Source organism: Notothenia rossii (genome assembly GCF_949606895.1).
Source record: "Notothenia rossii genome assembly, chromosome: 11".
NCBI classification, from domain to species: domain Eukaryota; kingdom Metazoa; phylum Chordata; class Actinopteri; order Perciformes; family Nototheniidae; genus Notothenia; species Notothenia rossii.
In genome coordinates, this window is record NC_136910.1 from 19,555,010 (window position 1) to 19,578,610 (window position 23,601).

A 23,601-nucleotide genomic window follows, 5' to 3' on the forward strand; every position below is an offset into this window, starting at 1 on the left:
TGAGTGCTGAGGAAATCCACCCTAACATCTGTTTCTTTCCAGGGTTGTTTTCAATAGCTTTATCCACATGTATATTCCCAGTCTTAAAAGGAGAATACAATAGTTTAATATTTCACACTTTTATCCAACCTGAGTCACAAATATCGGGATTAATAATATTCATATTTAGGGTGGACTCCCCATTAAATTCCCCGCTGAGAGGAATCAGCACAGATCATCAGACATCATAGAAGAAGCTCGGCCTCAGCAACTCACACAAGCGGGAATAATGGACTGATAAACATCACTGTTCGGGGCGATGTTCAGGTACTAAATGCTTTTAATTTGATTGTATTTTGTCTTCATTTGGAAACCAGTAAAATTAAAACACTAGAGCCAACATGTCGTCGGGCTGCAGCTGGTCGTTCGTTCGGTTCACGGCTTGTTTGCACACCCAGTTTTGACAGCTGAGCTCAGCATCATGTTTGTGCTGTTAGACGCCAATCCTGGTGTCATTCTGGTCCTGTTTTATGTAATTACCATAGATAGGCTGTATATATAAAGGGTAATTACTCAATACAAATGTATGGTATTTTTAATGCATCAATTCAACTATTTTAGTTTGTTTGCCAGGTGACTAATGTTATAATTAGTCAACCAGATTACCTTATGGTCAGTGTTCAACAGGGTCATTTCTCATTTGGAAATTAAATCAGTATGTCTAAAGAAGATTTTAAAGTGTAGGCCAGTCTTATAAAAAACAATATTTTTTAAATGCTATAATATATTCCTTATAATATCGAAATTCGTAGGTCAAGATCAATCTTATTCAGTTAACATGAAGGAAACATTTTTTAATTGTAATTGTTCTCTCTGTTTTAGGACTGTTCCAATTATCAAAAAGAGAAAACAGGAAATAAATAAAATAAATGATCCTCTTGCAAAATATTAACAGTTGTTGTGTTTTATGTAGGGGGCATAGCCCTCATGACCCTCTTTATGATGCTATCAAAATGGCATGTGATGCATTCTCCTCTACTGTAATAACACTATAGTTTCCCTGTGGGCTGCTGGGTGAATGTAATCTGAAGCTGAATTATTCAGGAAAAATAGAAAGATATGTTTGTAGGGCAACATAAAATAAGTCAGTGACAGCAAGAGCAGACAAGCTCCCTTTATGGTTAATGACATTTCTGTTTGAGTTTTTGAAGGCCAGATTGCCTTCCCTTGTCCTTCAGTTGTTGTAAAGGATTTGTATTGTGTCAAGGACATTTTCACCATGATGCTAGAAGTCAGCAGTATTTATTGTGACACTTAAGAGGCCTCTGCTGGCCTTGATGCCTTGTTATCCTTCTCATACCATACACTTTAATAATCACATACCATTCTTATTAAGGTTTATTTCAGTTTTTGGACCTTCACAATAGTTTGGTATTGCATTCCGGAATTCTTATTTGCTGTTCTAATTTTAACTCTTGGTTTGCTGTTTTGAATATAATAATTTCTCACTATTATTTCTGACCGGTCTCTGCGATGCTTATGTAGACGTTTTGTCCATAATCAAACATCCACGAGATAACAACGTTTTGGGAAATATGCTTATATATCCTTCTTGCATATAGTTACATGAGAAGATTGGTTTCACTGTAGGATAACATTGATATAATATAACTTATTTCATATACAGCTTGGTAGCTGGGCATTGGGCAACCTGTTATAATATATAATGATGTATTTATTGATTATATGTACTGTATAATTAAAACGAATCTGCAAAGTAACACAACTTACCAAAAAGATTGAGATACAATATACCTCTGAAAAGTACAAATAGTTAAATACTGAACATTAGTAATACTGACTGACTTGCTACCTCTGGCCATACCATTTAATTGTTTGGTTTACAGGTAAACATCCCTTTTGATTCCCGTTCAGTCAACTGGGGACACAAAATGGAAAGCAAGTGAACCAGTTTCAAAGATGGGGGAGAAAAGGACTTTGTACTTAACAAACATTGTCCAACATTGTTTTCGTCATCAGCTTCTCTTTATCTTTCTATTTAAGTCAAAGGGATTGATTAATGTTGACAAAAAATGTCCTGGTTTCTCAGTTGGGCGTGTTCCCATCTGCTGCTGCTCACATTGAGTTGGGTGTTTAGGGGTTAAATTCTTTTTTCCTCTCTAATTATGAGTCAGTATAAACGAGGCTTCGGGCCCCAATGTTACCTCTGGGAACAGACCAGTCAGCACTCGGTTGCATTTTGAACTAAGTAACAGATTTGTTGTCTTGTCAGAAGGGCCCTTTTTTCGCCAGGCCTAGATTGATTTGATCTTATGGAAGGCCAATATCAAATCCAAAGGCTGTTTTGTTCAAACCCCGGAGAGAAGAGTGTGGTTCTCTGTGAGGGGAACTCCTCAGGGTTTCTGCGAATCAGCAGGGAGCTCTTTTGATGATGAATTCCTAGCTGTGAGTTTCTCACTCGTGTCTTTATAGACTAAGATCTCAAGCTATTGGAAAATGTAATGAGAGTTTGTTTCAGTTCTGTGTGATAAACCTGGCCGTTTTATCTCATTGTAATCACTGTTGTTTTCTTATTCCTTTCCTTCCAGATTTGTTTGCCATGGAAACAGATATGATACCAAAATTCTCCTCGAAAGACGAGGAAATTAACTTCTGGAAGGCTCTTTCTCTCAAGTACAAGAACGGGTATGTAAACTGACTCATATTGTATTGTATTGCATAAAGGATAAAACCAACATTATTCCATAGTTTTTGTTATTGTCAACAACTCAAATTAAAACACATCCTCTATCTTTGTGTCCTACATTATGGTATAATGTGTAGACACCCCTGTTTATGATCTGGGCTTGTCTCCATTGTTCTACAATACAACAATAGTGAGCTTTGTTGTAACCGATTGTTCCTTTTTTCTTCAACATGCTCCCCATGCAAAAAAACAGCTTTATTAAAAGAAGTCCTAGTTTGATAGGGAAGAGCTTGGCTTTTCTGCACAGCTTGCATTCAAAACTGGGTCATAGAGTTTGAAAAATTAGAGCAGGGAATTAGTCAATAAAGATATTACTTGCAGTTGCATTGTGGAAAATGTAGGATCTAGGTTTTGTGAAGCTTGACTCGTGCTATGGGGCCAAAAGTCAACGTATTTCTGACCATTAATCTTCAAATCTGCACAACAATAATGATTCCAAAATGCTAACGTTTTTCTTTTTAATGCAGCTGGTAGATCATCCAACAGTATTTATTTGATTGTAAAAATCATACCTTTTAAATCTGAACACCATGCTCTCACAACTGCCACATTTCAGTAGAACATATGAACTTATGATCAGTTCACTAAATGGCCAAAAGTAGGCAACGTATGTAGACACCTGAGTATTGGTCTGTTTCCCCTGGTTTGCGCCCTTTAGTCCAAAATAAGTTCAATCTAAATGCTTCCACATACAAAGAGATATCTTCTATTGGACAATAATGTTTCTTTGTGGCAACAGGTTGTCTTCATCCCTTTTCTGTGTCAACATGACAAAGCCAGCTCCAAAAAGAAAAGTTTTTTCCCAGTTTAGTGTGAAAGAACTTGACCTTAACCCTATCCAAAACCTTTGTAATGAATTCGGGCTACATTTGAATCACTGATTGTACTGCTGAGTGGCGGTTTGGATCCCAGGCTCTGATGGAAACACCGGTTTCTTTGTGTCTGTGGGAACGGCCGCACATCACAGTGGGAATACATCACCTGAGGAATGTTTGATCTGCTATCTTGTCATTGGGTTTCAGTCGCCCATTCTTTGTCTTTCAATCAAAAGCCAGCCTTGACATATCCAATGAGTTTTTTTATGTGGGACAAGCATTGAGAGCTGCAATGGAAACCTGTCTCTTTATTTCCCAAAGTGACGGCTCATGTTTCACGTAAAACATAAAGGACTTTCATATGTCTGTGTTGTCCCATCTTTGAATGGCTTTATGTAACGGGGCTGTTTTTGCTGTTCAACATTTTAATGATGTAAAGGCTGCTAAAATTAGCTCCAAAATATAAGACATCACTTGATTAAAAAGTGATTACATCTCGACTCGCTTTGCTGAAGGAAGCAGAGTCAGGCCTACACCCAGTTATGGACAATGAGCTTCCTTTCAAATCAAGGCTGTATCCATCCTGTTTGTGATGTACAGTAAGTATCTATTCATGCTATGAGGTCTTGTATTATTATTAAGGTGTTTAGTGTTAAACTAACTTTAGCCACATTAAGTTTCAAAGACAGTAGTGTACTAAAAGATTCCTACATTGGAACAGCAGATTTAACAATAGGGAAGTAGAAGAGCTCACTCAGTAGAATGCAGATCTATTGCAGGTGTGTCACGTTCTCCCCTCCTAAACAAAGAAGAGTTGAATGTCACTCATTTGCCCCTCCCAGCTTCATAGCAGTCAAAACGGAGGCCAAGATAACTAAACCAACATTTTTTTGTCTTGTATCGTCCCTTGCTTGGATGGTATGATAGCCAATAGGGCTGCACGATTTGGGGAAATAATCTAATTGCGATTTTTCTGACAGATATTGCGATTGCGATTCGATTTGCGATATTTGTTTTTAAGCGACCCAACGGAGATTTATTGTAAAATGCGGCCATATCTCCGGCTAGGAAGGTCGTATCAACGTGCTCTTGTCTCTAGCACCCCCGCAGCCCGAGCTACGAGTGAAAGAACTAAACCTACATGAATCTTCCGTTGGGTTGCTTTAAAGTCAAGCTTCAGTTTAAGATTCACCCTGTATTAGAAACATGTGATGGAGCATTACTTACCTGACTCAGATGGTTTGTTTCACCAAACTATCTAGGAAAGGTCCATTGGAAGCCATTTGGAAAAGTATTTCAAAAATACTTGGCAGGTGATTGGATCAATCTGTTTATCACCTTCTATCATGGTCCACTTCTGATTGGTTAACAATGGCTGGTACATGTGGAGCACAGCACTTCTGATTGGTGTGGATGACTGACACACAAGAAGAATTGTATTTATTTAAAAAAAATTAAAAAATGTAATCGCAGGCTTTGCGATTTGATAATCGCATCATTTAAAATCGCGAGTTCGATTTAAAATCGATTAATCGTTCAGCCCTAATAGCCAATCAGGTATCGGATTAATCTGCAGATACTCCTGTTCACACATTTCTAAATAGGCCTGCAACAAGCTGGGTATGGCTTGTTGTTAGCCTTTTACAAATGAAATCATTCATTTGAGGCCCCTGATAACAGGTTGATAAACGAGTTGGCTGTCAATGATAGTATAAAAAAGTTGTATCTTTTATAAATTGTGAATCACAAAAATCAGGAGAGGTCCTTTCTGTCATTAATGATCAGAAATACATTTTAGGCTGATATATCCAGGCAATATATTTATATTATATCGATATCGACATATGAGACTTGATATTGTCTTCAATGTTGCATATCGTATTATGGAATGAGTATTTCCTGGTCCTAAAGTCTGCATTATAGTATATAGATGTATTTCTTTGGAAGTAACCAGACTGTTCTAGCTGTTCTATTATTTGCCTTTTTGCGACTGTGGTTGAGTGGTCTACCAATCGCAAGGTTGGGGGTTCGATCCCAGCCCCTACAGTGGACATGTTGATGTTTCCTTGGGCAAGATAATCAACCCCAAGTTGCTCCCAGTGGTTCGGCCAATGGTGTGCGAGTGTTAGGGTGCGTCTCACTTTGGTTAAATGGATTGCTTGCGTCCCTCACTTGCGTCGTTTCCCTGCGTTTAGTCCCTCCCACCAGGGAAGCATGGAGAAAAATAAGGCCACTGGGACGGTACTCAAGATGGCGCAGACAAATCAAATTCCGGTGATACCGAGCCCGAGGAGCGAGGAAATAAAAAATAACCGAAGTGAGACGTACCCCTAGTCTCATTGAGCAGATGGCACAAAGTATGGCGGCCTCTGGATGAATGTTTATGAATGGGTGAATGATGAGTTGTAAATGTAAGAGTGCTTTGAGAGGTCCTAAAGACAAGAAATGTGCTTCATAAATGGAGTCCATTAGCCCTTTGATTACCCACCTAGGCACAATGTCCACGTAACTTGTAAAAAATGTCATTGTGTTAATGTTTTTTGAAAGTAACAGTCAAGCAATATTCAACCATACCATGTTGTTGCAATATCAATATTGGGATATTTGTTGTGATTCTTTTATTTCCCCATTTCGGCAAGATGATCTGTGGTCAGATACACACACGCACACACACAGTACGAACTCGCACACATGATCTAACACATTATCTCAACACAGTCTAATGCTTGGCAGATCTCAAAATAAAATAACTCATCTTTTAGTTGACGCATTTTAGTTTTGTGAACCCATTGGAACTAGAACTCATTTAAAGCCGTTGTGCATTTATCTTTGAGAAAAGTCACCAAATAGAGCAAAGTTCTGTATAACAAGCAAATATAAGCATTTTGCATCAAGAAAAATGTTCCTCTGCTTACTGAGGATTCCCCCGGATGCACTGGAGTATTTTGAGTAAAGATTATAACTGTGAAGAGAAAGCACCAGTCTGAGAATGAGTCCCAGCCAAACGTTGTGAATCAGCTCAGAGCGCGTCTCTGAGTCGCTGAGTCTCTCCACAGCGGCTGAACACAGGCTGTGGAAATGGGTTTTCTGGCTCTGTGCCACCTCCAGCACTTTCACTCACATGATGGTTTCCATTTTTAGACAGCCGGCTCTGCGTGTGTGTTCATCCGTGGCAGTATCCACACTTACGTAACCTGCACTTTGTGTTTAAGCTGTTCAGTGATCACATGTCCTGTGTGGCTGAATGAAATGTCAGAGATCAGTCCAACTGAATAAAGAGGAATGTCAGTCAGTTTGTTTGTTGTCGTTAGATGTCAAATGAAATGTATCAAATGCAGCATGATCTGCTACAAAATTAGATGCATACATTTTGGTTTGAAACTATTGATTTTTTAAATTATAGATTAATGAAAATATTAAACATTTTGAAAAAATTGTTAAATAAATATCCATTCCAGTTTCGAATATTCCAGGGTGTAAGGGTGCAACAACTAATCGACTTAATCAATTAAAATCGATTACCAAATTAGTTGCCAACTAATTCAGTCGTCGATTCGTTGGTGACATCAAGTGTGTTTTACGCTCCGTTAAACTCCAACGTTATCAGTCTCTTTATCGGTACTGGAGACATTTAAAAAATATATGTCATATGTATTATTGCTACATAAACATTATATCGTAGTCTTAGTGTCGCCAACTCGTTTCTAATATGCAAAAACAAAACAAAAGTGTGTGACGAGGGCCGACCAGGTCGACTATTTTCCTCTCCTCGGTCCTCGGTCTCACCGGAAGTTGATTTGTCTGCACCATCTTGAGTACCGTCCCATGGCTCTTATTTCTGCCGGAGGATCGAGGAGCGATAACCGAGGAACCACCAGACTATCCTCCAATGAAATCCTCAGATACTCGCCCTGCCCCCTTAATGTGTATCGCTCACTGATTGGACGATGCAGCGCATGCACTGATTTGATGCTTCTTGACATGCGAGCCGTTTCCCAGCAGAGTGAAGAAAATACATGAAACTCACGAGTCACTCCTCAGATAATACTGTGTTTTGTTTCAATTAATGTATCATTTAGTTACAAATATGTGATATATCTGATCAACAAAGTGGTCAAAAATCTTTTTATTCATTTATTGGAAACATTTTCATGATCGCTTTTTTCGTTTTAAATTTTAATTTATTGTCAGTTCCATTCAGTCAGTCATTAAGTGCTATTCAAATACATATCCACACAAACAAACAACGTGTGCAATCCAATGAATGTTAATCTAACTGGGTTTTGATAGATAATATATCTCTTTTTCTTCTATCAATTATTTTATTTCTATTGTGCACTCTAATCAATATTAATCAAACTATTGCTAGTTTATACATTTTAAGAATGGCGTTTATCTTTTTTGAGAATGAGTTCTTATTTTATTTTATTTATTTGGGTCTACAACAGATGATACAAATGTTTGTGTCAGTAAATGTGTGGCGGGGGTGTTTGTGAAAACAACGGGGACAGAGCTGCTGCCAGACGATCAGCTGTGCGGCGTCATCACAAACGGACGTCGCTTCACGTGACGCTCCGGAGGAAAGGACGTCCCATTGCTCTTAAAACTCATTTCCCGGGCCATTTCTCGATCGCGAGGATACTGGCTTGGTAGTCGCATACTTCCAAGTCACTTCCTTCAGAAACGAAGCAAGTATACTTCCAAGCCACGGCTTCGGAAAACAAAGAAGAATGGAAAAGGCTAACAAGTGTGCCACTCTCTCTAACGGTTTCAACATAAACTGTACCGAAAAATAAATACCTCACGATGTCTATCTGAACTTGCTCTACTTTCACGGAATACATTTTTGGTGATAACAAATGCAACAAAGTAACATATTTACCAACACATGTTCTACGCCACTACATACTTACATTTAAATGTGTGCTGCTGCGTCGGTTCAGCCATTCTCCGCAAGGGCTTTTGAAATTGGTCCGTGCGCAAAGCATTGTGGGGATTTGAAGGACGCGAAGTCAACCCATGTGCAGCCTCGAAATTACCCCCAATCCGAGGACGTGGCCTCGACGGAATTCCAAGTATGCTGGAGATTGGAACAGTCCTTCGGCGGCACTCGAAATATTGGCTTGGAAGCCAGTTTCCTCGCGATTGAGAAACGGCCCCGGTGTCACTACCCAATCTGCAGCTCTGCCCGATCTGCAGTGCGCATGTGCGAGATGGTCCGCCATATTGGACAACTCCGGAAGGCAACCCAAGTAGGACAACATTGACACAGTGGCTTTTGGCAAAGCTCAAAAATAAAACGAGAGAGAGATGAGTTATTTTTATTACAATGTGACTTCACTATTATTTAACAACTCTTTTTATTGGGTTCTTTTATCTGGGGTTGAGTACATTGTCAGAATAAGTGAGAAATGGATTTAACTTCTGTTAGACAGCTATCATACTGAATACATATTTACTGTGAATGTGTGCAAAAATGTATGGCCTATAGCTGTCTAACAGAATTTAAATTCATTTCTCACTTATTCTGACAATGTACTTAACCCCAAATAAAAGAACCCAATAAAAAGAGTTGTTAAATAATAGTGAAGTCACGTTTTAATAACAATAACTCGTCTCTCTCGAGTTTTCCTTTTGAGCTTTGCCAAAAGCCACTGTGTCAATGTTGTTCTACTTGGGTTGCCGTCCGGAGTTGTCCAATATGGCGGACCATCTCGCACATGCGCACTGCAGATCGGGCAGAGCTGACACCCTGCTTCTCGTGGTTTCCTTGGCCCCGTCTCAGGTCGGTTAAATTAAATCCTTGCTTCCCTCACTTGCGTCGTTTCCCTGTGTTTAGTCCCTCCCTCCAGGGAAGCATGGAGGGACGCAAGGAAACCACGAGAAGCAGGGAAATGGGACGTCCTTTCCTCCGAAGCGTCACGTGAAGCGACGTCCGTTTGTGATGATTTCATCGGAGGATGGACTGGTGGTTCCTCGATTATAACTCCTCCATTATCGCTCCTCGATCCTCGGTCCTCCGGCAGAAATAAGTAGGGCTGCCCCCGACCAAAGATTTTCCTTGTCGACCACTGATCGACCAGTGGCGCGAATGAAAGCGCACGCAGAGACAAACCGCCTTTTTCGCGCAACCGGCAAGTAATTAAATTATGATTCTGAATGTGTTGGAAAAATCAACAAGGAGACTGTCTTAACATTTTGTTAATTTATTTCAACACAACACACCATATAAAAACATCACACAACTTATGAACTTTTAAAACCAACACAATAACTTTATAAAACAAACAAAAAACAGTCTTCTGTTAAAAAACGAAATTTAAACTATATTTTTCGTTTCTTTTAAACATGTAAAATAAATATAAATTATATAAACAAACGAATAAATAAATATAGGCTCAAGCCAACTTAAATATTTAAATATCAGTGCAAAAGTAAACAGGCCTACAGAGAAGTATTCTCAACATGAAAATAAAACTTTCAGTCTTTTCCTGAGGTCGGAATGCAAACAAAAATTATAAATATACCGCAAACTTAACTTAAACACTTCAGTTGAACGAACGAAGAACGAAAACTATAAACTACAAAACTATGGTGTTATATTAGGCTAGGCCACTACCTGACTTTCAGGGTTTCCCTCCGATCCTCCGATCTTAGTCTTCTCATATTATGAAACAAGAACACGAGTTTGTCTGTGTTTACCGGGAGAAGTGAGCTCCGTCTCTTACTCACAATGAAGCTGGCTTTGGAAAATATGCGCTCCGATGGCGTGGATGTGGAAGGGATGGAGTGGATGCAATTAGCTGCTCTGGCAAGCTTGGGATAGCGTTCCTCATTCATTTCCCACCAAATCAGTGGTCCCTTGTCAACCTTGGTTCGGTCCTCCAAGTATGTCTTAATTTCATTTTTCTCTTCTTCCGTCTGTTGATCTTCATCAAAGGCCATCAGCATTGATATGTCCTGCTGCTTTTCCCTTTGCCTCTTTGGTGTGGGCTCACTTTCCTCTGCGCCGCTGCTGTCCTCTCTCTGACCAGTAGCTTCTTCTGCTGGAGATAAACTCTCAGCCAGATCCCACACCGTTGTGTATGCATCGTCCCGTTTCTCTGCACCGAGGAATGACAAACTCTTGAACCGTGGGTCAAGGACTGCAGCTTGAATATATATGCTGTCCTCCAGACTCCCTGTGAGCTCCCACCTTTTGTCGATTTCCTCTGTGATTTTTTTCTTAACTGCCTTCAAGGTCGTGCTGTCATCATCACGACTCAACAAGTGGCGCCTCTTCATGTTGACGAGCATCGGCAGCGTAGCAGACAGAGATGCGTTTATATCTTGTGAGAGCAGCTCGGTGAGGGTGATCATGGGCCTCAGCACGGAGACAATGTCCTCCGCTGTCCTCCATTGGGCAGTTGTGAGATCCAGATCTCGGTCAGACTGGTGGGTGGTCCCGGGTTCTGAAAGCACAGCTGTAACCGGACATCTCTGTTCCAGAAGACGCTCCAGCATCGAATAAGTGGAATTCCATCGTGTGGACACATCTTGTATCAGTTTGTGTTCAGCCGCATTCTGTTGCTTCTGTTTCAAAGTGTCAGCTGCTGTTGCCTTGGCACTTTTTTTGAAGTGTCCCACAAGGCGTCTGGCAGCAGCAATCACTCGGCAGATGGGATCTAATTTAACAGCCGCGTTTATGCACAACTGCAAGGTGTGCCCCGCACAACGAATTCCCTGGACATTACCCCAGCACGGGTTTTGAGATAGCTGTTTAGCGTACAACATCATATTAGCGGCATTGTCGTGTACCACAGCGACCCTCTTTTCTGGCGGAATCCCAAACTCCTCCATCACTTCGCTGAGTCGCTCTGCTATGTTGGTAGCTGTGTGGCTCACCTCCAGCACTTTAGTCTCCAACACGAATGAATGTAATTGCCATTTTTGGGAAATAAAGTGTGCCGTCACAGTCATGTAACCATCCATTTGGTTGGAGGTCCATGTGTCAGTAGTGAAGCTGACTGCTGTGCAGGCTTTAAGTTTCTCCAAAAGTACCTGTTTGGTCGTGTTATATTTGTTTTTAATGGCGTGCATTACGGTGTCACGTTTGGGTACAGTGTAACCCGGTTCGATGAACTTCATCATCTGTTTGAACCCTTCCCCCTCGACAATGTTTACAGGTCTCATGTCCAGTGCCACAAAATCTGCAATTTTGTCGGTGATGTCTCTCTTCCTTTTCTCGGAAAGAGGGGGCTTCAAAACGAGTGTTGTCTGTGAGAGTTTCAATGGCGGCTGCGAAGATGAAGTTGAGGTAGATGCGGTGGCTCTATCAACGTATATTGGATGAGCCTATTGAGAGAAATGCACATTAATTTAAGTTTACACTAAGCCTAATAGCCCATAATATGACAATACATTTTATCTAACAGGCTTTTTATTAAGGCTAGAGCCGCAGAGCGTCCATCTTTTAATGGCTTGAACGGTACTTACATGTTTCAGGTGATAAGTCATGTTTGTAGTTGATGAATGATAGGAGAATATTTGCTTTCAAAGTTTGCATATCACCTTCTTCGGGTTGTGTGTTACTTTTTCGAAATGCTCCCAAGCTCTTGATTTTACGCCTGACATGGTTAAAACTATCAGCTTATCTGACGTGAAAACAAGTGACTCGCTGTCACCTCCTGTTTCCCGTTTTTTTTTTTTTCTCAATCTTTTTTTTTTTTTTTTTCGGCGACCAACGACCAATTAAATCTTGACCGACCAAAGACTCTTTGGCCGACTAACCTTTGGTCGACTAATCGGGGGGCAGCCCTATAAGAGCCATGGGACGGTACTCAAGATGGCGCTGACAAATCAACTTCCGGTGAGACCGAGGACCGAGGAGCGAGGAAATGAAAATAGTCGACCTGAGACAGGGCCCTTGCGTCCCTCCATGCTTCCCTGGTGGGAGGGACTAGACGCAGGGAAACGACGCAAGTGAGCGAAGCAAGGGTTTCATTTAACCGACCTGAGATGGGGCCGAGATTTCTGTCCCCCGTCTGTGTGCGAGGGGGCGGGGCAGTTTACACACACACACGCGGCTGCTACATGCAGCAACACACTCATTTTGTTTAGTTAATTTAATAATATATGTATTTTTGAATCAAGTATTCATCTTTATTGTCTTCATTGTTAGTTTCCACATGCCTAAACAACCTCATGCTAAATCTAAAAGTTGATAAGAGCGTTAGAGAAATTGTGCAAGGCATAATATTCCGAATAGTCGATTAATCGTTTCATTAATCGATTATCAAATTAGTCGTTTGTTGCAGCCCTAGGGTGATGACTTTAAACGTCTTATGTCTTTTTTTGGGTCAGTTTTGCTGATTTAAAAAAAAAATATATATATATATACACAAAGAAAAATACGTACCTCAAATGTGTATTTAAGTACTGTAGGGTGTACTTGATCAGGATCCACTGATTTTGATGATATTGAAGGTTGATCATTTGAAGAATCGATGGCCAACCCCTGCTGTTTAAATTCGTACATACTTTGACAATTCCCATCATCCCATGATTGATGACCTGCCACTCAAATACATACTGTATTTGATTATCATGTTTTAGTTTGTTGAATTTTTTTCTGGGTCAGAGCCTATTTAGAATAACAAAATATAAATAATAATGGATGCAGCCACATGCCGTGCCTGCCGTGGCTCTCACCAACCCATTTCTGTCTAGGCCTGTTGTGTAATGGCCTCTCCTCCTCTGTGTGCCCTCAGCTGTCAGGAGGCGCAGGAGGAGCTGCTGGAGTTTCAGGAGGGGAGCCGGGAGCTGGAGGCCGAGCTGGAGGCACAGCTGGGCCAGGCCGAGCACCGCATGAAGGACCTGCAGTCGGAGAACCACAGACTCAAGAGTGAGGTGGACTCGCTCAAGGTAACTGCAGGAGGAAGAGGATGTGGGAATGTGTTTCTTTCTAATATGTCCATCTGATCTGAACCGAGCTGTTAAAGTGTTGGTTTGACACAGCTAAGTTTGATATTTATATGCATACAAATATAAACATGTGTTTGAGTCAGTATTATCCTTCCAGTTTCGAATGATTGGATAATATATTATAATACAGTATATAAAGTATACAATGCTAACTGACAACAAACATAATAAAGATGGCTCATGGCAAGCGTTTCCAATGGTATGACATTATATAAACTTCTTCTCTCAAGAGGGCACTGTCTAATGTTTTTATATTTGATTTAGCTAAGATTAGATATTTACCTACCTAAGAAACATGTTAAGCATTAAGAAAATTAGCTAGCTAGTGTGTTTGCAAAAGTCAGTCAATGTTAGCTTTAAGATTTGACACAGATTAACTAACGTTAGCACTCTCTGTTGCAAGATCCAGCTAAATCTGTATTTAAATATAATATTTAAATGAGGGTTTGATATATCTGCTGATTTTTGCAACTTTTGGAGCTAGGACTACAGTAGTTATGTTCATTGTAAAAGAGATACGTTGGTTCATTTGAAAGGGGAATATTGAGAGATCCCTTTGTCCTCAATAAACAAAAAATGTGTTTACATTTGATTGACTAAACTATTAATTGTTTTATTTAAAAAAGCAGTACTGGATGAGTCTTTAATCATTTTAATATATCTTTTTTATTATCCAAAATCCCATGATAATTTCCCCAGAAAAAGCTAAGATATGCGTCCTGTTTTGAAAACAATATTTGTACAAATAGCTCTCGTTGTCCTGTAAGCTCTGAATCAAGAACAAATTGCATATCTCCATGTATTCCCTTGAAATTAATATTTGATGGTTTTTTTATTCCTTATATCACCACCCGTCCTTGAGTGCAGTCTCTTGGGAGGACACGTAAAGTCCCTCTGTAGCAGCTGCTGCTCCCCAGGATGCACTCAGCACTTATTTTGTTTGTGCACCTGCAGCTTTGCCATTATGGTTGTACTGTATGTAAAAGGTCATGGGAAATGTGTAGATCAAACCTTGTCGAACACACAACCAAAAAAAGCGTGTATAATGATAGAATTTGTGTGTGTCTCTGCTTGTCGGAGGCCTAACTCCAACTCCTTTTTTTGCCTCAGTGGAATCCTGGAGTTGATATAGTCTGTGAGTCCATGTGCAATCTAAATGTTAATCTCACCCCCAGAAAGTGATGATACCCCAGTTTTTTTTCTTATTTCATTACTTACCCAACAACACCTGCTCTGCCCTAAGCTGGCTGCACACTGTTTGTCTCTCATACATAATGCATCAGGTTGTGTCTGATTCTCGCTCCATAATTACAGGAAGGCGGGATGCCCTTTGTGTGTCCATGTTTCCAGCTGGGATGAGATGTTTGTGAGCCAAAGTGTCTGTCAGGTTTCAGGTTCTTCACATCAGGTGGATAATTTGTCTGTTGGAGAATAGTGATAGTATTTCCAACAACATCAATTGCTTTTTCTGAATATGTTTTTGATTTTCATGATACTATTGGCTCAAATGGTTTTACCCATTGATGCAGTCTTCCGTACAAACACCATTTCAGAAAAAATATTAACTTTGAGAAGAGGCAACATTTTAGAAATTGTGTAGTAAAATGATGTTGTGTTCATTATACATTTCATCCATTGTCTGCAGTTTTGATTAAGAAACTACGGTGGCATAAAGGTGAAAACACAACAGCATTAGTGAAGCTGTAATAATTCAAGAAAGCGTATCTAACACAATACTATTTCACAAAATGCAGGAAACTAAATATTTGAAAAGGGAATTCACAAAAATAAATTACTATTTTTAAGAAAACACAACATAGGAAAATATAATCTTATAAAAACAGTATTTTATAAAACACAACATTTTGCAAAATAATTCAAATCTAGAAAACCATTTTATTCCAAAACCAACACTAGAGAATTGTTGTTTTGATTGTTGTGGGTTAAAACAAATGTGTTGCTCCGTTTTCTCAGTCGATAACATGTTTCATCTTATCTTGCTTGTGTTTCGCACCTCAAGGCCCCGTACAAAAGTCACATCACAGCACACAACGTGTTCTTGATGTTACTTGTGTAACTGGCATGTGCTGAATGAGCCTCTGGAGTAAAAAGACTCCTGTGTGGCTGCAGTTGAAGCAGCAGATGTAGGTCAGACGCAAACGGGCCCGGCGGTATTTATTGAGCTGATTGTCTCGGAGCTGGTAGATATTTAGGTCACACTCCACATCCGCTGCCTAACTGGGGAAATGAAGGGGAGCACTGAAAAACGTTCAATCACGTCTCCTGCCCGACGTGTCCCAGATTGAACACATGCGATCAATAATGTGCTGTCTGTCTTCATCCTCTTCTCTTTCTCCTCTTCCTCCCCTTCTTCAGGAGAGGTTTGAGCAGCAGTACTCTCAGAGCTACAAGCAGATCTCCATGCTGGAGGACGACCTCGGCCAGACACGCAGCATCAAAGATCAGCTCCACAAATACGTCCGAGAGCTGGAGCAGTCCAACGATGACCTGGAGAGAGCCAAAAGGTGTGAAAGGGCTCACATTTGAAACTAATTAAAAATCTCTTCTTTATTTGACTATATCACTTCTCTATGAAGCATTTGAATCCTGAGTTACATTGGATTCTTGTCACCAGATGAAGATGTGTTTCTTTATTATTTGCGCAATGCACCATAGACGAGATGTATTTGTATATAATTGAATACAATTTAATGTATTTATCTATATGACACGGATACCACTTACAGGCGATTTTATATTTAAATAAAATGTAAACAATGCAATGTGTATAGGAATTCTAGCCAATGCTAATTTGCGGTTAGGCTGTAAAGGGATAAAACACATAATAAAATTAGAACCACTGCAAACAGTCATTGAAACACTAATGAGCGATATATTGAGAACAAGATAGAAAAAACACAATATAAAAGCTTTTTTATGGATCACTAAATAAGATTTATTTTTGGATTATAAGGATGATAAAGGATTTACAAAATATTGACAAAATATGTTTTTCCACCGTCAAATCAGTTTCTTTGTGATCCCTGTGTAAACTATATGGAAACAGTCTTTGTTACAATGAACATATGGGTCAAATATGAATACCCGTGGGGAATCCTCACAGGGATTAATAAAGGTCCATCTTATCTTATCTTAAATTCAATTGCTTGCTTTCCTTGAACTTAATTAAATCAATGCTGCACATATTGATCTCTTATTCATACTTGAATAATGATTCATGAGTATTAAAGACATACAGAATGGAGCCCCCGTGAGGATATTGAATTCATAAAATGTCAATCTCAACATTGCTTCTACCTCCTTCCTCAGAGCTACCATCGTGTCTCTGGAGAACTTCGAGCAGCGTATGAACCTCGCAATCGAGAGGAACGCCTTCCTGGAGAGCGAGCTGGATGAGAAGGAGTCTCTTCTTTTCTCTGTGCAAAGATTTAAGGATGAAGCCAGAGGTGATCATTGACTAGGTTTCACTAATGAGCCACGCTGTCAATCTCACGCTGCAGACATTAACACACTGCTGCTCCCCTCCAACCATTTCAAAATATCTGCTTTTCCTCATTTTAAGTCTGAAGGGCGGAAGAGCTACAAAATGTTCCTTTATTTTGAATGTCTTGGTAGATTTGCGGCAGGAGCTGGCTGTACGAGAGAGGAACACAGATGTGAGCAGGATGTCCGCCCTGAGCTCCCCCACAGAGGACACTGAGAAGATGGACACGGCTGTCCAGGCCTCCCTCTCTCTGCCTGCAACCCCAATGGAGAAAGGTCTGGACAACACCTTCGCCAACCCCGCAGGTAGAAGCAGCCCACTTCTTTGTTATGAAAAATAAAGAAGTGCATCTGGTCTCTGAGGGGGAAGAAATTATCTTCTCTAAATTTGTTTCTATTTTATTCATTTATTTCAATCTTTCCTTGTTTTATTATAATGCAATTTATTAGTTTTAATCTATGTTTTCACTTATTTTGAAGGCGGAAGGTTAATCACTTAAGAAAAATCAGTAGCAAAATATATGTATCTGTTTGTTGACAATAATACATCAAAGTGGACGGTTAAGAAGGGTTGATATGTGTCCTCTTCACACTTGCTTTCCTCAGGATACCTGGTATCTTGTATAAGATCATATTCATTTCTATCCTCTGAGCTGCTATGATCAATATTTTTATATTGATAATGGATCACATGTAAAAGGCCCCCTTGTAGTGACTCTGCAGTTTCTCTCAGCTCCACGGAGCATTTGATCATCCAGTTATTTAGTGGTTTCAGTTCAGTGTTAGTGTGATGTTATCAGAGACATTCTGTTAAAGCCACAGTACACTACCAGCTCAGCTGCAAACAGCACAATGACACAGCTGGTGGACATAGTTGGGCATTTAGCAGTTAGAGCTACATTCATAATGAACTTGAGTGCCTTTTTAAATGGAATTGTTATATGCCACACCCTTTTTATGGATGAATGCATCTTTAATTATTCATGTATGAATATTGGGACACTTTAACAATTGATTGTACTTTATGTAAATATGAAAAACAAATGAAAACACTTTTTGGCTACTCTCCTGATGAACAATGCCCTCTTTTGACATCATATTTGGTAATACAGTAAGATGCAGTGCACCTCAGTATTATTGTTATTTTAAAAAGAGGACTACATTGAAAACATATAGTAAACAATGACCTGTGCACTGATTATTATTTCCAACACTGGTCATGACACAAAATAAAGGTTCATCCAGACAGTAAGTCTCTGAAATGTCATGTTGCTTTTTACTACAGAGTAAACACCTCCATGTTTTTATAGGCAGTAGTATTAAGTGAATAATATGTTTATTTAACTTTTCTTTCTATACAGGTCTATCAAACGGCTTTGGCAGCAACACTCCGTTGACTCCTTCTGCCAGAATATCAGCCCTCAACATCGTCAGTGATTTACTGCGGAAAGTCGGGGTGAGTCAGTCCTCCAGACTTCCTGTTTTCAGGTTTCCCTTTCTCTAGAAAGTTCCCATCTTTCCTTCATCTCTTATTTATTTGAATGTCTCCACCTCAGGCTCTGGAATCGAAGCTGGCTGCCTGCAGGAACTTTGCCAAGGACCAGAAAGCGAGGAAGGCGTACACTCTGGACAACGGCAACGTGCTCAACGCAAACACGGCTAACTACTCACAATCACTCCACACGTCGTATTTTGACAAAGCGTGAGTGAAACCAAAATGTACCTTCCTTTTACTACCTGTTTTATCTCTTTAAATCCAGACAGGGATGATTATAGACAAGAATCTTGCAATGTAATGTCAAGATCTAATTCCAGTCAGATTAGTTAAAGGATGCATTACGAGTGTTATATGGTAAAAAGAAGATGGGGAAATGTAAGAAGTCAATGTATTCAAGTCCTCTACTTGAGTGCAAATTCAAGGTTATTTTCAATATGTGCAAACATCTACCGGTACTTTAATTTCACCTCATTAATTGAAAGCTTTAGTTACTTTCAAATTACAATTTTCCATCCCTTTTCCTAAAAAATGACTACTATGAGTATTTTAGCTGTTTTGCAGAAGTACTTTTCTCAAGTAAAGCATCAGAATACTTCTTCCACCATTGGTGAGAGGTCATGTGATATGTATTGTGTCTGTTGGATGACTAAGGAGGAGAGTGTGTTTCTTCCCAGCAGGACAGAGAAGGTCACATTCCCCTCATTGATCCTGGGTAATGACGGCTCCTCCTGTTCCCTGAGTGTCGGGGTGCACTAACGCATGCTGCTGCTGGTTATAACAAACCTCTTTCTCCATGTAGAGCTCATAGATATTAACCATGACTGCGGGCTAGAAGATGACTCCCCAGCCACTAACTTTGTGATTGTAGTGGTGGTGAAATGTAATGGTGCTGGAATATTTCTAATGTCTCTCTAACTCTAAGCTGACTGAATAGATCTCTTTCCTAGTAGTGTGAGTTGTTGTTTGTTTTGATCCTACATATAACCATTTATTATTAACAAAGAATTTTCAACCTAACAGAGTCCTTTTTAGTTTTCTACGTTTGATTATACCTAAGGATAAAAGCAGTTTAATTGCAATTATAAGACAGTAGGATAGTAAATATTGCTGGCCGTTGCTTTATTTTATATCATAATAACATTTAATTTTTTCAAATATGGGTACGTCTGGTGACAGCTGGATTTGAATAATTTAAAAAAAGGCGTTTGTCACGTGAAGTCTTCTTTGAGCGAAATGCTAAAATACTCACAATGACAATGCTAACATGCTGATGAGTATGCATGCTGAGATATAAGCACAGAGTGTGGAGTGCTGATGTGTACGTTTGGAGCTATAAAGTCATAAATCAAAGTATTGAATCGGAAAAAATAGCGACTTTCACTCCAAACCAAAATTGTACCTCATAGTATGCAGGAGGGGAAGTTGAGGAATCACCTAGAGTAAGTCAGTAGGATCCATCATTTGGGACCCATCAATATTTTAAGTTTTACACCAATACATCCAAAAGTTGGTATATTTAGTTCACGACAACATTTTGTGGACTGACAATGCAGTTAGTGTGGCTAAAAGGCTTAGTACCAAAAATAATAAGCTATTCACTGTTTTTATTAACAAACGCGATGAAATAGTGCATTTGTTGGGGACAATTTTCAGCAACGGATTAATCCACCATTGGCAATATGACACAGAGGAAGAATATACATTTAGTTCAATCTAACTATTCCTTAAAAGTTAATCAGATGTTTTGTGCACTTTGTGAGTTGTTGTGTGAGGCGGATAGTGAGAGCAGAGGCTGGCAGCGTGATGATGTGACTGTTTCTGCTGTGTGAGGGAGAACTACAGAGGCAGAGTCTGCATATTGAGATACATACACAACAAGGTCATTGTCCTTCTGCTATCAGAGCAGGGCGTTTGATATGTACACCACTAACCTTCAGGAAGGTCAGGAGATGTCTCTCGTCTTACTGATTGTATTAGAGGGAAGTATAATTAGAATAGGGCTTGATACCTTTTTGATCAATGACCAAAGTGGTCAGGTATTCATTGATCAGGTATTTCATGATCTAAAATATAGAACTTCTCAACCTTTTAGACAATGTTTCTTTAGCACTGATGTATATAGAAGTTTGGCATACTTTGAATAATCCTAAAAAATAAAATAAAGCTTTTAACTTTGTGAAACTAGGGTGTTAAAGCGTAAAATTGCCTTGGTATTCAGAAACTCTTAGTAGTTCAAACCAGGCCTATACATGTAGCTTGCCAATTTTCTTTATTTACATTTTATTAGGTCGTTCATTCCAGCTCTGAATGGTGCGTTCCAGAGTCATGACTCAGGCTTAAAGCAAACAAAGGGATTCTGGTCATAGTTGGACTGTGAGCGACAAAAGAAACCAGTGTAACCGGTCAGATAGGATAACGCTGCAGCTTCCTTCCCACTTTCTGCATTTGAGTTCCATTTTTAGCTTCAGACACATAATTTTGTTTGAAATGCGCCATCTCTGTCTACTAGCTGCAGGCTCCTCTGTGTATAAGATGGAGACATTAAGAAGGGATATATCCCACAATTTAAGCAGTTTTTTTCTTTTATTTCCAATTTCTTTCCCTTTTATTACGGGAGTTCAATTCTGCCGGGAAAATAACATTTTTAAAAACTGTCATTACCATCATCATAATACTAACTTAGTTTTCAATCATGATTTTCACATGAAATCATATCCATTCAAAGAAACATAAAACAAAGTCAAATGCAATCCTGTCAGTTTTTCAAAAATGCCTCACAAATGCATCTTATTTTATTTATGTGAATGTAACATTCACATAAATAAAATAAGATGCATTTGTGAAATTATTAAAGCATTATTTTTAATCAAAGTTTAGGTCTTGAAAATAGAAAACATATAAAATAATGAGTATTTTTATTTTTGTCATTCCTACATTTTCCTGGCAGAAATGGGCTTCCATAATTATCAGCTTGTTTAATCATAACTGCCTTAATGAAGTGGTATTCAATTAAATGTAATGGAGGCTTTGCCTAATACATCCTGTTAGTATGACAGTGGCTGGTTAAGGTCATTTGTGCAACACTGTTCTTTCTGAGACCTTCCTGGTTTAATGTAACTCTTGTAACTGTTTTTGCAGCAGGTCGGTGAATGGACTGAAGCCTGGTACCCTGACAGCCATCACCGCCCCCCCCGCTGCCTCGTCCCAGGGCTTAGTGCCTCTCGCTGTTTGACGGTAAACCCAATGCATCGTCCTTCCAATTGAAAATCACATCTATGAAGACAAGGCCTCAGACAAATACTGTAAAACGTTATTGATGTACTGTTGTACCCCTCTCTGTTGTTCTGGCCCAATACACTGTACTTATGGGTCGCTGTCTGTATATTTCATGTGTTACTGTATCTGCTGTTTGCTCACTGGCTTGTACAAATATCTACTCTTCACAAATGTAAAGATTTACTAGGATCTCACCCTGAATTGTGAAATATGTGCACCGTATCAGCCTAAAAGCATGGATTGATTACTGATCAGGCTTACCGGCCACAGGCCAGAGGGTCAGGTTTCACGTGTTCGACCCAGGAAGAGACTCAAAATGACCACAAAGAAACATGAGGGGACTACAACGAGACACCAAACAACTACAACGAGACACCAAACAACTACAACGAGACACCAAAAACTACAACGAGACACCAACAACTACAAAGAGACATCAACAACTACAAAGAGACATTAACAACTAAAAGACTCAAAACAACTACAAAGAGACACCAAACTATGAGCCTTCAAGACAAAAAACAACAACAAAGTGATACCAAATAAATACACAAATATTTTAAATGACTACAAAGAGAAACAACTAAAAGAGACACACATCTAAAAAAATTACAAAGACAAATCAACTTCAAAGACACAAATGATCCAAAAAAGACAATTAAAAAGACTACATAGAGCAAACCAATAATAAAAGACACGGAGAGGCAACTACTGAATAACAAGTTGGGGCTCGCTGTCTCACAATCCTCTGATTAAATATGCAATTAAAATGTGTTTTTTAAAAATAAATAAAGAATGCAACAGCTTTTTTCGGCCTTTAAACCTTGTCATTATTACAGTCTATGCTTTAAACTAGCAATAACTTCAGTTAAGTCGTCAGTGATGTGCACTCACATCCACGTGCTGAAACCATGAAAGGAAAATAACCAGTTATATGGGTTGCCACATGCGCAGATATCCTAAATAATCGTGTGCCACATGGCCAGTTCTCCATTCATTATTGATGTTTGCAAAATGTGGGCCTAACAGGTTAATGTTTTAAACATGATCTCTGTTGTGTCTGTGATTTGAGAATTCAACCGTTATCTTGTGACCCCTGTTTTATAGAATTTAAGTTTCAAGCATTTTGAAAAGAAGGGAAGGTGAGTCTGTGTCATTGTAGTGAATCAAACACCATCTATCCTCTGAACTATGTGACATGATGTGTACAGTATGGGTCATATTGATCAATGTTTATCGACAGCCTTTAAGTGGTGCTGTCGTCGTGTTCAGACCAGTTAACCAGCATTCTTTTATTCTGTAGTCAGTTTTGATCATGTTGTAAAAGCTTTTGATTTATAACATATTTTCAGAGCAATTGAAGCACTTTGACTTTGTTTGAACTCACTTTTTATTCAAGTGCAATATTGCTTGTTTGTTAGTTATAGTTTGTAGGTTTTATTTATTTCAGATTTCTTTTACGGCATGTTTTAATAAAAGGAGCAATTCTGTAACATTTGTTACGTTTCAATCTTTGTTTGCTGTGGCGGAAATGAGCGCTACAATTATTGAACTGTTTTGGAAATTAATCAATCATTTTAGGTATTTTTTAAACAAATGCTTATATTATTCTCTGATTCCAGATTTGCATATTATACTTTTGGGGGTATTTATGTCTTGTATAACCATGTATGTAGGCGTAAACTTTAAGTCAGACAAAATAATTAATTAAAAAACATCACTAGGGCTGTGGAGATTATTCCTTCATAATAAAACTAGAACTTTGCAAATTAATTCATACTGTTGAATTAAAGGAACAT

At 39.1% G+C, this 23,601-nt stretch overlaps 1 protein-coding gene across 4 annotated transcripts; it reads left to right on the forward strand.

Annotated features, from left to right (window-relative positions):
- Window positions 1–126: 126 nt before the first annotated feature.
- Window positions 127–23,295, forward strand: LOC307024221 (nuclear distribution protein nudE-like 1-B). 4 transcript variants are annotated; one of them, XM_079658176.1, is made up of 10 exons: window positions 127–306; window positions 2,589–2,685; window positions 13,311–13,464; window positions 15,901–16,049; window positions 16,855–16,991; window positions 17,161–17,334; window positions 18,390–18,484; window positions 18,585–18,730; window positions 19,204–19,238; window positions 21,668–23,295. In XM_079658176.1, exons 2-10 carry the CDS (start codon window positions 2,600–2,602, stop codon window positions 21,673–21,675), a joined length of 984 nt encoding a protein of 327 aa, XP_079514302.1. In that variant the 5' UTR covers window positions 127–306; window positions 2,589–2,599; the 3' UTR covers window positions 21,676–23,295. The 4 variants fall into 4 exon arrangements, with proteins under 4 accessions (XP_079514302.1, XP_079514300.1, XP_079514301.1 ...); XM_079658175.1 differs by having other exon boundaries at window positions 129–306; window positions 21,665–23,295; XM_079658174.1 differs by lacking the exon at window positions 19,204–19,238 and having other exon boundaries at window positions 128–306.
- The last annotated feature ends 306 nt before the right edge of the window (window positions 23,296–23,601 follow it).

Bases quoted from the DNA above. Each gene is read 5' to 3' on its own strand.
- LOC307024221 (XM_079658173.1), top strand. From the start codon at position 2,600: ATGGAAACAGATATGATACCAAAATTCTCCTCGAAAGACGAGGAAATT. The intron at 13,465-15,900 runs GTAACTGCAGGA...CCCCTTCTTCAG, and splicing joins GTGAGGTGGACTCGCTCAAG to GAGAGGTTTGAGCAGCAGTA. The intron at 18,731-21,664 runs GTGAGTGAAACC...CTGTTTTTGCAG, and splicing joins ACGTCGTATTTTGACAAAGC to CAGGTCGGTGAATGGACTGA.